The 12,812-nt window shown below is 40.2% G+C and overlaps 1 protein-coding gene across 1 annotated transcript in view; it reads right to left on the reverse strand.

Moving 5' to 3' along the window:
• The window catches only part of abca12 (ATP-binding cassette, sub-family A (ABC1), member 12), a 36,567-nt gene extending 24,191 nt beyond the window's left edge, over window positions 1–12,376 (reverse strand). Inside the window, exons 1-16 of the mRNA XM_080478824.1 lie at window positions 12,270–12,376; window positions 11,093–11,257; window positions 10,256–10,451; window positions 9,808–9,947; window positions 9,281–9,400; window positions 9,032–9,122; window positions 8,529–8,708; window positions 7,171–7,468; window positions 6,121–6,235; window positions 5,477–5,806; window positions 3,865–3,934; window positions 3,647–3,781; window positions 2,757–2,918; window positions 2,478–2,661; window positions 1,668–1,886; window positions 591–787 (exon numbers count right to left, since the gene is read on the reverse strand). Of these exons, the coding sequence (XP_080334950.1) occupies window positions 591–787; window positions 1,668–1,886; window positions 2,478–2,661; window positions 2,757–2,918; window positions 3,647–3,781; window positions 3,865–3,934; window positions 5,477–5,806; window positions 6,121–6,235; window positions 7,171–7,468; window positions 8,529–8,708; window positions 9,032–9,122; window positions 9,281–9,400; window positions 9,808–9,947; window positions 10,256–10,451; window positions 11,093–11,257; window positions 12,270–12,344 (2,677 nt within the window). The 5' untranslated portion in view covers window positions 12,345–12,376. The remainder of the gene's footprint in view (window positions 1–590; window positions 788–1,667; window positions 1,887–2,477; window positions 2,662–2,756; window positions 2,919–3,646; window positions 3,782–3,864; window positions 3,935–5,476; window positions 5,807–6,120; window positions 6,236–7,170; window positions 7,469–8,528; window positions 8,709–9,031; window positions 9,123–9,280; window positions 9,401–9,807; window positions 9,948–10,255; window positions 10,452–11,092; window positions 11,258–12,269) is intronic.
• Between the last annotated feature and the right edge of the window lie 436 nt (window positions 12,377–12,812).

Raw genomic sequence — 12,812 nt, forward strand, 5'->3', positions numbered from 1 at the left:
AAAGAGCTCGGGGTGTCCTATTAGTAAAGAAGCAGATAAACTTTGTTTCTGTATGACCTTTCAAAGCCACAGTTACAAGCTGCTTCCAGGGCACATGAAATTCAATGCCATGAAGCACAGCACAGTCCGAACACAATGGACTAAAACAGCTAAAAGCTATAATTATCAAATTGTTGATCTATCTATAAAAAAACATGAGGAAAAAATTAAAATGTAAAGCAATCCAGACAGGTTTTCAAGACACTTTTAAGGCAATCAACTAATCTATCAACGAGATACTAAAACAAATAAGGAGCCAGGAGAGATATGCAGAATCTAATGTTTATCAGGCTCTCCCAAGAACAAATCAGAGGCTGTGCATCAATTACCATGATTATCGCTACACATTCAGTTATTAGTGTAGACATCGCTATGAATCAATTCAAAAGCTAATATGGCTCCACTTATACTCCATTGAGTACACATCTTGGATTTGTGTGGCCTGCTCCAATAGCGATGAATATGAGGTATGTATGCGATCAAATTCAGGGCATTAGTTTTGATTTAGATTTTTTTCTGGTTCACAGTGAGAGTATTTCAGTGCCACTCACGTTTCTTGTGTTGGATAACAATGTCCCAGATGCTGCGCCTGGAGCAAGGATCGACTCCTGTGGTGGGTTCATCAAGAACCACCACGCGAGAGCCCCCTATGAAGGCGATGGAGATTGACAGCTTGCGTTTCATGCCGCCTGACAGGGTGCCCACCCGCTTGTGTCTGTGAGCATACAAGTCTGTCTCCTCTAGTATCCTGGCAGGGGGAGTCAATGGAAAGCATTTAGCACAGAGTTCATGTTAACGCACCTTTTTTTTTTTTTATGCATTTCAACCTAGTTTCTGAGATGTAGTCTCATCAGTTCCATCAGTCACCCAGCAGGGGCTTAGGAATTCCAGGAATCAAAGGAGAGGTACAATTTTTTTTTTCCCTTTAGTTTCAGGCTTAGCGCTGCTCTGCTTGTCATGTGGAAATCCTCCAGAAATATTCTGATGATGCAACTCACAGGCCACAGCTTAATAATGCTGAAGAATGAGGGCAAAAAAATCTTTCTTCCAAGAAGTCCCAAAAGGTGATGAACAAAAAAATCTTTATGGAAAACGTGAACATAATACAGTAACAGATATGACTCTAATTAAGACTGCACAGAGATAAGAAACGTCATCCATGGCTGCAGAGTTATTTGATATACTCGAAAGCTCACAGACATGCTACATGACAGCTATAGTCAATTCTGATAGGAGGAATATTTTCATATTCAACAATAATAAAAGATTTTGCATCAAAGACTAGAAATCCTGGTAAAGTACGGTATAACTATGAAATCTGTGTCACTGTAGCGATCCAAACATTGCAGGGATATTTTCAATTTTCCCCTGTGTGACCAGTCTATTCTCTTCATCCCTGGTTACTATATCATATGATTCTCTCATAACCTCTGCAAAGATTTTCTTTTTCATTCAGGGAGCCTGACATGAAATGAGGAATTTACACTGTCTGAAGGTTGTTTCCAAATTCAATGTGACATAAAATGATACAACTGTGGCATCTACATGGCATCATCCTGAAGACACGTTGCATTTTTTGGTTATGTTCGAGAAATGAAGCTCTCAGCTCTGGATTATCAGTCACTCACGTGCGGACTTGTTCGTGGAGCTCTCCGCGTGACCAGTGTGGCGCCTTAATCTGGCCGTACAGCAGCAGGTGTTCCTTGGCGGTCATATGGTCAAAGAGGACATCATATTGCATGCAGACTCCCAGCTCTTTGCGGACTCTGTCAATGTTTGCCTGCATGTCTCTGCCATAAACCTCTATGGAGCCCGAGCTTGGTGGAAACAGGCCAGTCAGGAGGGACCTACACACAAAGCATATTCATTAAGGTATTAAGTTGCTTGTAGGCAATATCATATAAAATATCATATAGGATTCTTCAGATATACATATAGACAGTATTGCTTACGTAAGCTCAAGTATAAATGCAGAAAAATAGCCGGTTTAGTCCAATGTGCTTTTTTGTTTCACCCTGCTAAATGATGATTTTCTTGATGCCCAAAATATCCGCAGTCATAAAAACGCTTATTTTCATTTCCAATGTTTTCAGTGTTGTTAAATTCTATTGTGCTACTGCACTCATTGAGTTTTGCATGACATGAGAGCATCAGCAAGATGAGCCGCATTTAAAATGTAAATGTGAGTGCTCTAGTTGATGAAGACCCATCAGGATAATCTCTACCATGTCCATTAGCTCCGCCAGATTTGGACAAAACAATCTCCATGTCAGCAGCAAACCCTTGAAATGATTAAAGGGCTGCACCAATCTAATTTCAAAATGGGGTGCATCCAGTGTATAAATGGTCAAAATCCATGTGTATTAGAAGAAGGAAATGCTGATGCAGTAAAACTAAAGAAACAAAATAAAGAAGATAACAATGTGTGCTCCACATACATAGTGGTGGTCTTGCCGGCTCCATTGTGACCTAGCAGTGAAGTCACATGCCCCTCATAGAAGGAAACGTTGAGGTTTTCAATGGCTGCTTGGTTGCCATAGACCTTTGTGAGACCATGAAGAGCAACGCCAACCGGGAGATCTGAAAACACCTCAGCATCCTGGGTGGAGAGAGAGCTCTGGCCTAACAGACAATGAGAGAGAAATAAATTGTAAAACAAAGCAACATGGAGGAGAAATCAAATGGGACATTACCAATACGCTTGCGTCGTGTCATACCTTTTCCTTTATCATCTGAGAAGACGGGCTGGTTGTTCTGCATGATGTTGTGAAAGAGGAGTCCTTTGCTCGTGTTGCTCTGAGACATGCAGCAACAGCACAGGTCAGCCCAGAAGGAGCGCTGGAAAGGGAAGCACCATGGAGCCGGGATGCCATATTTGCCTAAAGGAAAAGAAATAATGCTCAAAGATCTTCGACACACAACAAGAAACTACTCAGAAAAAGGTGCACCAGACCTCAGACCACCAGACATCTACCTCACTGGACTTTTTATTCTTTTGCGTCGATTTGTACATGAGCGTACAATTGTGTAGGTATGATCATACAGTATGGACATTCATTTCTTATAAATGCACTTTAAATTGATAACTATCTTTATCAATTTATGGTTAAAGTTAATATTTTTATGCATATTATTGTGGGCTGAAGAGTTGTGCAGAAACTACACGACATTAATAGGGGAGAGTACCATGTAACACAGTGATAGAAGAATGCCAGAATGCAGGGGGTGGGGCAAGATGTTACTGTTAATTTGTAAAATTTAAAAATTCAATGAAAAGACCACTGAAAGAAAGACACAAATTTGCGTACTGTGCAAGTTCAAACCAAAGCTGTATGTGATTCAATATTGATAAATTACATAGTACAAATGCAAAACAAATGAGAGTGTTGTCGAAAAATTCCTCAATTATCAAAACTCCTGAGCTCCACACTGCTGTTAGTTTGAAAGGAATTAGGATTTTGCCAAATATGGTCATTTGCCCAATAAAAGTTTCAGTTTCAAACTATCTGATCAGAAAAGAGTGACAGATGAACTATATTTTCAACACAGATCAGGATCGGAATACTTCACAACGAGCTGACTGGTCATTTTTATTGTCGTGAATTACCTGGAAAGACCATGCGGATGTAGGCGCCGATGACAAAGTAGAGGATGGAGTCGATGACCATCAGCCAGCACAGCCAACCAAATGAGGAGGTGTCGCCAGCAATCGGCGAGATGTACGAGTTGCTCCATTGAATTCCTGAAAACATGAATGAATGTTTTTCTCCACTTGTTCAGTTAGCCGACGTGTCGGAGAGATCTTGATGGCGGTCAGACGTTTACCTTCTCCTTGGGATTCATATCGAGAGGCGTACTGACTGGCGTAACTGAAACATGTCGGGGAAAACAGACTCTGCAGGAAACATCGCAAAGAAAATTAGACGAGAAACAGCAAACACAATGAAGAAAATGTTGAATCAGTTAAACGCTTTAATAATAAATAATCCAAACACACTTGAGCCATTGAACAGCTTTCTCGATGTATTTTCTCAACATGATCTAAAGCAAGGTAAATAGTGTGTGGATAATATGTTAAGTCTGACATGTCTGACCGTTAAAAACCCCAGTGACTCCAAAAGTGAAAAAAAAAAGATGTATTATGCAAATGTGTACAACGAAATCACTAATGTACTTTATCCCACAATACATAGCCTACACACATCTCCTTTGTGACACAATTTAATCTATTTATTTCTGAAGAAATTGTCTTCACTTCACTTATTTTTAGTCCGACTCGCTGGCATTTCAGAGGGCCGCACCAACACACTTTGAATCATTTTGTTTGTGAATTAGATTTCTGAGTTTGACTGAGTAAATAACATTTCAAAGTAAAATGAAATCCTTTTTTTGTCCTCTTCCAAATAAAATAAACCCGATCTGGTCTTTAGTTTATTGAACACACACGTGCAGGAGCTCAGCTGACACTCACCACTTTAACAGGGATTACTAGTATAATATGATTTGTAGCTCTGCTACAAACTTTGGTTTTTCAGTTTTGTCGGCACAGACATGAAAATTATAATGCTGCTTCGTGCTTGTTATCAGGGTTGGTAGTGTATGGTGCTGTTGCAAAGCAGTACATCATATTAAAGGGCATTCCTAATATTCTGCATTTCTCGTGTGGCCGAAATATTTGAAACATCCATGAAGTGGTCAATGTCCCTGCGGAGAACTACCTCAATGCTAAACATACAGGGCTGGAAAAAAATATATAGTTTTTGTCATTATTATAATGTTAAGATGTGGTAAACATTATTTAACCCTGTATTTGACACTTTAGATACTTTAGAAAAATAAATAAAATATTTCTTCTTCTGTGATTTTTAACAGAGTTAATGGGTAACATCAACATAACATAATGACATCAATTTTAAAGCACAAAAGTCTCTAAATCCTTACTTATTTCAGATTTTATTTTTTTTTTGCCTAAAAAAATAAGAATACGTGATGCATTTCTTGCAGAAAAGTTTTCCCACCAGGACTTACTAAATGTTGTGACATTTCTTTTTTTTAAATATTGTATTTCTGTGCTTGTGAACATTTTCCCACAATTTAAAGCAATAATGCTTGGTCAAAACAAAAGGGCAAAGCGCAACACGATGTGTGATTATTAGAGGTTGTCATCATTTTCAAAAGTTCTTAAACCCTCACCCAAGCTACACCTATAAGTATAAGCACCTATAAGTATAAGCAAAAGTATTTAATCACGTAGTCACAGGTGTCAATTTACTGTTAGTGTCAATTAGATACTAGGAAATTAATAAGTAGACAAATAGGATCACTTGCCCAATAATGGGGTCAAAACATAAATATAGAAACTCAACAGATTACATTAGAAAATATAAGTGTAGGTGATGAAGTGGCCATTGAGGCAAAAGAACGAGAGGGTCCTCACCAGCAGGCTCTTCTGGGTAAATGTGAGGCGACTTTCCGCGGCCATGACAACAATGAATGGGAAGAAGCAGATGATGTAGAGGAGGCTGCCACTCAGCGCAGCGATGTAGGTCTTGTCAAAGAAGGAGCTGACCAGGTAGCTGAAGGCGATTATGCTCAAGCCATAGTCGCACAAGTAGAGAAAAATGAGGGAGGCGTCACTGTGCGGCAGGATTTTGCCATACTTCAGCAGCAATGTGAGGATGACGATGGTCAACACCAGATAGGTGGCGCACTCCAGGAACCAGGCGAAGAAGTGGCTGAACGGGTTGACTCCCATCATTTTCATGTACTGTGGGGGAAGCAAGAGTAGGATAAGAAAACTGAAATATTTACACTTTTGCAATTGCATTTAGAAATGGGTGTGATATTAAAAAACAAGATAAACAAAAGGAAATAAGTAGAAAAAGTTTGTCTTATTCCACAGACATTTCAACAAAAGTGATTATTTGTCAATGAGTCTGGGTGTCGGATCACTTCTTAGAAGGAAGAACAAAAAGGGAAAAAGGCACTATCATAAGCAAAAACAGCAGAACTGGAAACCCAGAGTCCGTGTTTAAGGCAAAATTGCAGTGATAGAGTTTTCAAAGCAGAAAAATACATCACCTCATGTAGTCTCAGCTCTCTCTCATGCACAAGTTTTTTCACAAAATCAGCCACAAACAGAACCCAGGCGATCATCAGCATGAGCGGAAAGACAAAAGAGATGCCCTCCAGGTACCTGGGGAATACAGCGGTGCCAATTGTCAATCAAATATCTTGAAAACAGAAGATTCAATCTGTGTCAACAACAGCAGATGAAAAGACCTATCATTCAGTCGTAGGCTTGTCAGTCAGTGGAGGAGCAATATTGAGGACATGTTGGGGGATTTTGACAGCTACAATCTAATCCTTGGATTAATTACACAAATAAAAGTATCTCTCTTTAATTTGATCATATTTACCCCCTCGTATCAGGAACCTCATGCACCGGATTTTGGTGGACGCTGCCTCATATAAAACATTTCCAAATCTCAGAGCTATCACGTCAAAATTTGTGCTGCTGAGTAATAAATCAGAGCAAGCAAAAGGCAAGGATCTTAATATCTTACAGCTGGCCACAAGGCAGCCAGCCAGGCACAGTGACCTGCTGGTGTTTCTTCGATGAGATATCAGCAATGTCTCAAGTAGGACCGGCGGGCAAGCACAAACATAAGCATTAAGTTCGAGCATGATTCACCGTCAACAATCGTGTGCATTGATGCAAACGCTAATGCCAAAGCCACGTTGGACTGGATATGATCTGCAGGGATGAGTGCTGTTCTTTACAGATGCGTATTAAAAGCCTGAAGGGTGTGTGAGTCTACGCCTGGATATATGCATAGTCTTCAAAAATGGCTGCACAATAATAGTGAATATTCATGCACATGGCGCTGAGCCAATTATAATGTGACAGGTTTTCGTGAATGAGTACTTACTGTCAGTCCCAAGTGGCAAATGAATAATAGGAAAGCATGCATTATTCCACATAAAAGTCTGTTCCTCCTCAGAGACACTATTTACCCTTTCATGTTTTCATGCATGCATTCATAAGGGAGCATGTTTGGACTGTGTGTGTTTGCGTGCACGTGCATAAAATGTAGTGTGTGCATGCATCTATGCACTGAGGGAACTCACTCGTCTCTGAAATGGCATGGGTAGGGGAAGGGCTGGATCTGTACAGCTGGCTCTGTGACTTTCTGTCCAGCATGGGTTTCAATGATGGCCCGATCAATGTTTTCCTGCAGGTAGACGAATCCCCGGTTGTAGCGCATCGTGAGGCGTGATGAGATGTGCGAGTCCTTCACAAAGTATGGGTTCCGGACTCTGTCCGTGCGCATGACATTGTCCATGTGCATGCGGATGGTGTATCTGACGTTGGGAGGCAGAGTGGAGGAGGAAGCATCCCCATCTTTGGGAAGCTTGAAAATAACACCTGAAGCACAGAATGTATCTTGTCATTAAATACAGGTTAAACTTGGGGGAAAGCATTCTCTTCAAACATGCATTTTCGAACCACTCTGGCATCACCTGTTGCCTACAAACACAACAAGAGCTCTGCCTATTTGTTTCATACCTGCAAGTCCAGAAAAGAATAACTTTATACACATTATGAAAGGTTAATAGATGATAAAAATGCTATCAGAGTATTGTGTGATCAGCAAAACATTGAGTGAAGTCATCCTTTCCCATATTAAACATTTTCTGGCCACGTTAAAGCTGAAAAATCTGAATACTACCACACTGTTGAGTGTCTGCTGTAATTTGGTGCCATTTAACAGAGCAGTTAGCTGTGCACCATAACCTGTCTGTCTCCAAACAGAAAAGGTTTACAAAGCAGGAATCACCCATATTCTGGAAATGTTTACAGCTCAGTACAGAAATACTGTATGTGTCTGAGCTGAAGAAATGTGATATCTAAAAATCTATTTTGAGGAATGTAGAGCAGGAGATAAGTCCACAAGTTTTTCAATGTGTTTGGAGCATTTTCTTATAAAAGTGTTGACATTTTTCAATTTTTTTCCACACAGAGACATCAGTATTCTGTATCCTGACTTAGAATCTATTCGACAGAAAGGAAACAAAAAACTGAAAACTGGACCAGAAGCCTTAATAGTCAAATATATTCCAAGCTGTGTGAAATTTGTTTTTAGATTTAAGATTCGAACAAGAATAACATTTTTAAAAAAGGAAAAAAAGCAACCAACAACTTTTCCTGGGAAAACACAGAAGCTTCCACTTTTAAACTCACAATAAGCTTTAGTGACAACCTTAACACTAACAGGGATACAAGTGCTGTAAAAACTCAAAATCACTGCACATTGAAAGGCAAATTGACAACCTGGACGGTAGTAATACTGAGCTATGGCACTCTGTTGTACAGACTAATGGCTCATCTACTGGGATTCTGTCTCGCACATGGAGAAAGTTCAATCCTGGATGAATGTGACAGCTTTTGCATAAAGTGGTACAAATCCACCCCAAGATTTACTCACTTGCATAGAGATCACGGTTTTTGGCGAGCTCCTGAGCTTCTGCGTTCAGCTGGTCGGCCGAATCGTATCCACGGTAACGGTCAAATTTGATGCAAGACGAGAGGTCTACCATCAGGGTGGACAAGGCGCTGATCTGATTGAGTATTTGTTTGTTCTGCTCCAGCATTAAAGTCATATTAGCTGTGAAAATGAAGAGATTTTAAACGTGTGCCGACAAAGTTAAAACAACTCCCAGTGCAGTTTCAGCTTCGCGTGAGTCCTTGTTAATGCTTCATGTCGAGCTGTATCCGAACAGAGACGGTCTGAAATATGAAAACACAGTCTGACAGAGCAACTAATCAAATGAAATACATGTACGCTAATGCTGCCTGTTCTATAAAGCTAAGGAGCGGACCCATTTTCTGATAGCGTGGATATTTTACAGGTAATAAACGAGAGAGGAATATAAAAGCGAGCCTGGTATTTGTAGCTTACAAAAGTAAGACCTTCAAATGCTCACTCACAGAAAGTGCTGAGCGTCTCCTTCATTCTGCCGACATTGATGTCTGTCTGCATCTCAATGAAATTCTTCACAATGGAATTGCTGAGGGAATTCTGAGGGGAGAGAGTGGAGGAAACGATGAACAACATCAGGATTCAGCAGCAGAAACTCATTGAAGACCACTGCAAAGTTTATCACGAGATTTTTCAGGCGACAGCAAGCCAGTGAAAATAATCAGATACCGGAGGAAGACAGTTCCGAGTTTTCATACCTGCAGCATTGGCAAAGTGTGACTGAGTACTTGGGCAGACTTCACGATGTGCTGTGAGGAATCAAGCCACGTCTGAGAATATTTCCTCAAATCTGCAAACTCCTGCAAGGTGGCATTGGCCTGGGCAATGACAACACAAGACAGAAATGTGCTAAGTAACAATATTGACAAGATTTTATAACCTGGTTTCAGTAAACTCTAGGCAAACTCAAATTCAATTAAAATGTAAACCTAGTTAAAGGTAGTGCTGCATGTCACAGTGCAAAAGTTTGGATTTGTAGTTTATCACATGTATGATTGAAACATATAGAAATTGGCAACTGAGAAATCTCGAATTATGGCAGTGACAAGGTAAGCTCGAATGAGACCAGCATTTTCAGTGGATAACAGCTAATTTAATCAAGGTTATGAATGGGCAGCGTCTCGATGGACCGTAAAGGAACACAGTGAGACTAATGTATCATCAAACATGCATGTATCCGTATCACAGTAATTGAGAGGTGCTGGTGGGGGGGTGCACAATATACCTTCTCCATTACAGCCCTGGTTGCAGGTGTGTCAGGTGTGTACAAGATGTGCCCCATCAGCATTGGTTTGAGGAATGCCCAAGCGATGGCTCCGCCTGTGGTATTGACCATGTCCAGATACATGTCCATGCAGAACGGCGCTATAAAAACAAAAATAGGAGAAGCATTAGCTCACAGAATAAACACGATTAACGCCAATTATTTTAGTTATGGTAAGATTCAAGAAATGATCCTTTTCTGGTATGTTGTGTTTTGAGGGTTTTAACTGGTCTTTTATGAAATGTCATATTTTGATTATTGCATTTTACTTGGAACAAGATCAAGAAGCGGATCCAGTGTTTTTGGTCCCGTCTTGTTGTTTTAAATATAATCGGAATCAACTGAATCTACAAAGTGCACAAGCTTGCATTTGAACACCGAACGCATGAAGCAAAAAATACAAACGTACTGGCATTTCGGGGAAGCTTGAACCTCTCAATCATCTCCTGCCTCTCTGGGGTGTTGAGTGAGGAGGGGTTTGACTCGGACTTGGCAGGGAGTTGGGAAATGCCAAACAGAGCCAGAATCCCGTTGCTGCATAAAGCTCGGGAGAGGGTCACAAATGATGCACGGCCGGAAATGCTTGTCCTCTGTGCTCTTGACATCTAGGGAAAAAAATGAGTCAAACTTTTAATACTCTGAAATCCAAGGATGTACTGTGACTGTTTTACACATGCCCAAAGACATGGATCCGAGAGTAATTAGTGACTCGAGAATAGCCTTATGTGTCAGAGAGTGATTGTGCTTCTCTCTGTTTTAGCTCTGCAATAGAAAGCTGATCTATTCTAGTGTCTCAAGCCCCAGTCTGGGTATGTCGGCTATACGGTATGAATCAATGGGGGAATAATACAATTCTTTTTAGTGTGTGTATTTACAGTTTTTAATGTGAAAATAGTTATGAAAACACATGCAGTTCTCTTTGATTCATTCATTCAAATGAACTCGAAAAATGCGCTTTTAATATCAAATACAAATAATAAAATGGGATTTACTGCAATTAATTAGTTACAAAGCCTCTAATTAAATTAAGTTTTTAATGAAGTCCCAGCCAATTTAATGATATACCGAGTTGTAAAAAAACAAACTGAAAAAGTGGAGGCAAACAAAATCACGAGCGCAGCAAAGTCACAGGTCAAGGGATCATGAAATACATCAGCATTCCTTGGTTTTTGATGAAATCTAAGTTTAGATGCAGCCAAGAACTCACGATGGGTGAAACAGTGCAAAAATAATAAAGAGAACCCACTTGGTGAAAGTCATTGTTGGCTACCAAGTTGAGATCTTCCATGGATCGCAGGTAGGTTTGCATCTGACTGACGGCAGGAAGAACCTTGGTCATGGTTTCTGTTATGACCTCTGCCATCTGAAGCATGACTCCCACCAGCGTCTGCGATTCTTCAGACAACACCATCTGAAACAGGAGAAAAGGAACACCAAAACATGCCGTCACAGTTTAATTTTCCTGAGGGTGGAACTGTTTTCTTCTTGATGCATTTTGTTTACCAAGCACATGTGACATTTTCCTATGTTTAGCGGCTTACAATAACGCACTTACAAACTATTTCAACGGCACCTCTAAGAGAAGGCTGACAAAATTCGCCAAAATATCCTCAATGCTTGATGACAACAGTGAGTCAATACTTTGACTCTGTTTAGTCATCTCGCTGGAATGGTTTGGGTCTTGTTATTCCACGGAAGCGAAGAGTCACCCACATACTATAATCAAATTTTCGATGATAGCATTTTGATGGTGGATTTTGGATGGGTCTGTTATCTGCTATTTCTTTAAAGTTGATGAATGAAACTTCATGGAGAAAAATGAAATGGAACATGAGAAAAAAAGAGTTAGACTAAATTTATGTTTGATTTTCTAACCTTTGAGTCTTAGCCAGCAACGATAAACAAAGAAAACACAGAACGTAGTTTTAACTCCTTTGCAAGTGTGTTTTAACGAGGCACCTTCTAATATGTTAAGGCACAAGTGTATGATGTTTCCTGTCAGTAAAATCTTTATATGGTTAGGCTTCGTTTGAAAAGAAAAAAATAAGATGAAAACCCCAGAAGGAATATAATGGAAATCTGTGTTTGGCAGTGATGCTGGCTGTATGTAATTAAACAAGTGCAGTGCTATGTCTCATTAGGTTCTATATCTGGTTTGTTCGGTTGATTTGTGATGTCTGGTGTTTTTTCCTTTGCTCAGCCAAACAAAAATGCGGCAGTAATAAAAGAAACCATGTCGACACAGTTTTTGACTCGTAAAACGTTTTCTTTGACAAAAGCTTTTTTTATGCTCAGATGCTTCTCAAACAAACTCGCTGTGACATTTGTGATTTGTGACTCCAACGGTTTCTTTGTCCATTTCAGAACGAGGTGAAAAAACAGTACTCGCAACTACTTAAAAGTAATAAGAGTAAACCTCTTACCCTGTAAATGAGTTTCTCCAAGTTGATGTGCCGAGCCATCAGCAGTGAGAATCTGTACCACTGTCTCACAGACATGGAGCAGAAGATTTTGAAGATGACTGCATCTGTTTCCCTCATGCTCGCCGATGCTGTGGCGTTGCAGTGGCGCAGCTTCGTCAACCATGACAGGATCTGTGCCAAAAAGCATTAAGCCGGTTAGGGAAACAGGAAATACAGCCAACAGAAGCAGAACACAAGGTACCAAAATATAGATATAAGCCACACTCCGATATCCTCTTCCACATCCTTCCATCTTTGGAATGACAGTCAACTATAGGTGAACATTTCCTCACAAGGTCACACGGGGAAGCAAACAGCCACACACACACTCACATTTACACCTGTGCACGTAGCAAACAAACACATGCGTAGGAGAGAACATGAAAACTCAACTTAGAACCAACTGAGCTCAACTGGGCCAGACCAATACAATAATAACAGAGTGATACAGAGATGTCAACTACTTCCCTGTTTCCTTTTGTTTGGTGCTAAAAAACAAGCACA

Source organism: Lipophrys pholis, assembly GCF_963383615.2.
Source record: "Lipophrys pholis genome assembly, chromosome: 13".
NCBI classification, from domain to species: domain Eukaryota; kingdom Metazoa; phylum Chordata; class Actinopteri; order Blenniiformes; family Blenniidae; genus Lipophrys; species Lipophrys pholis.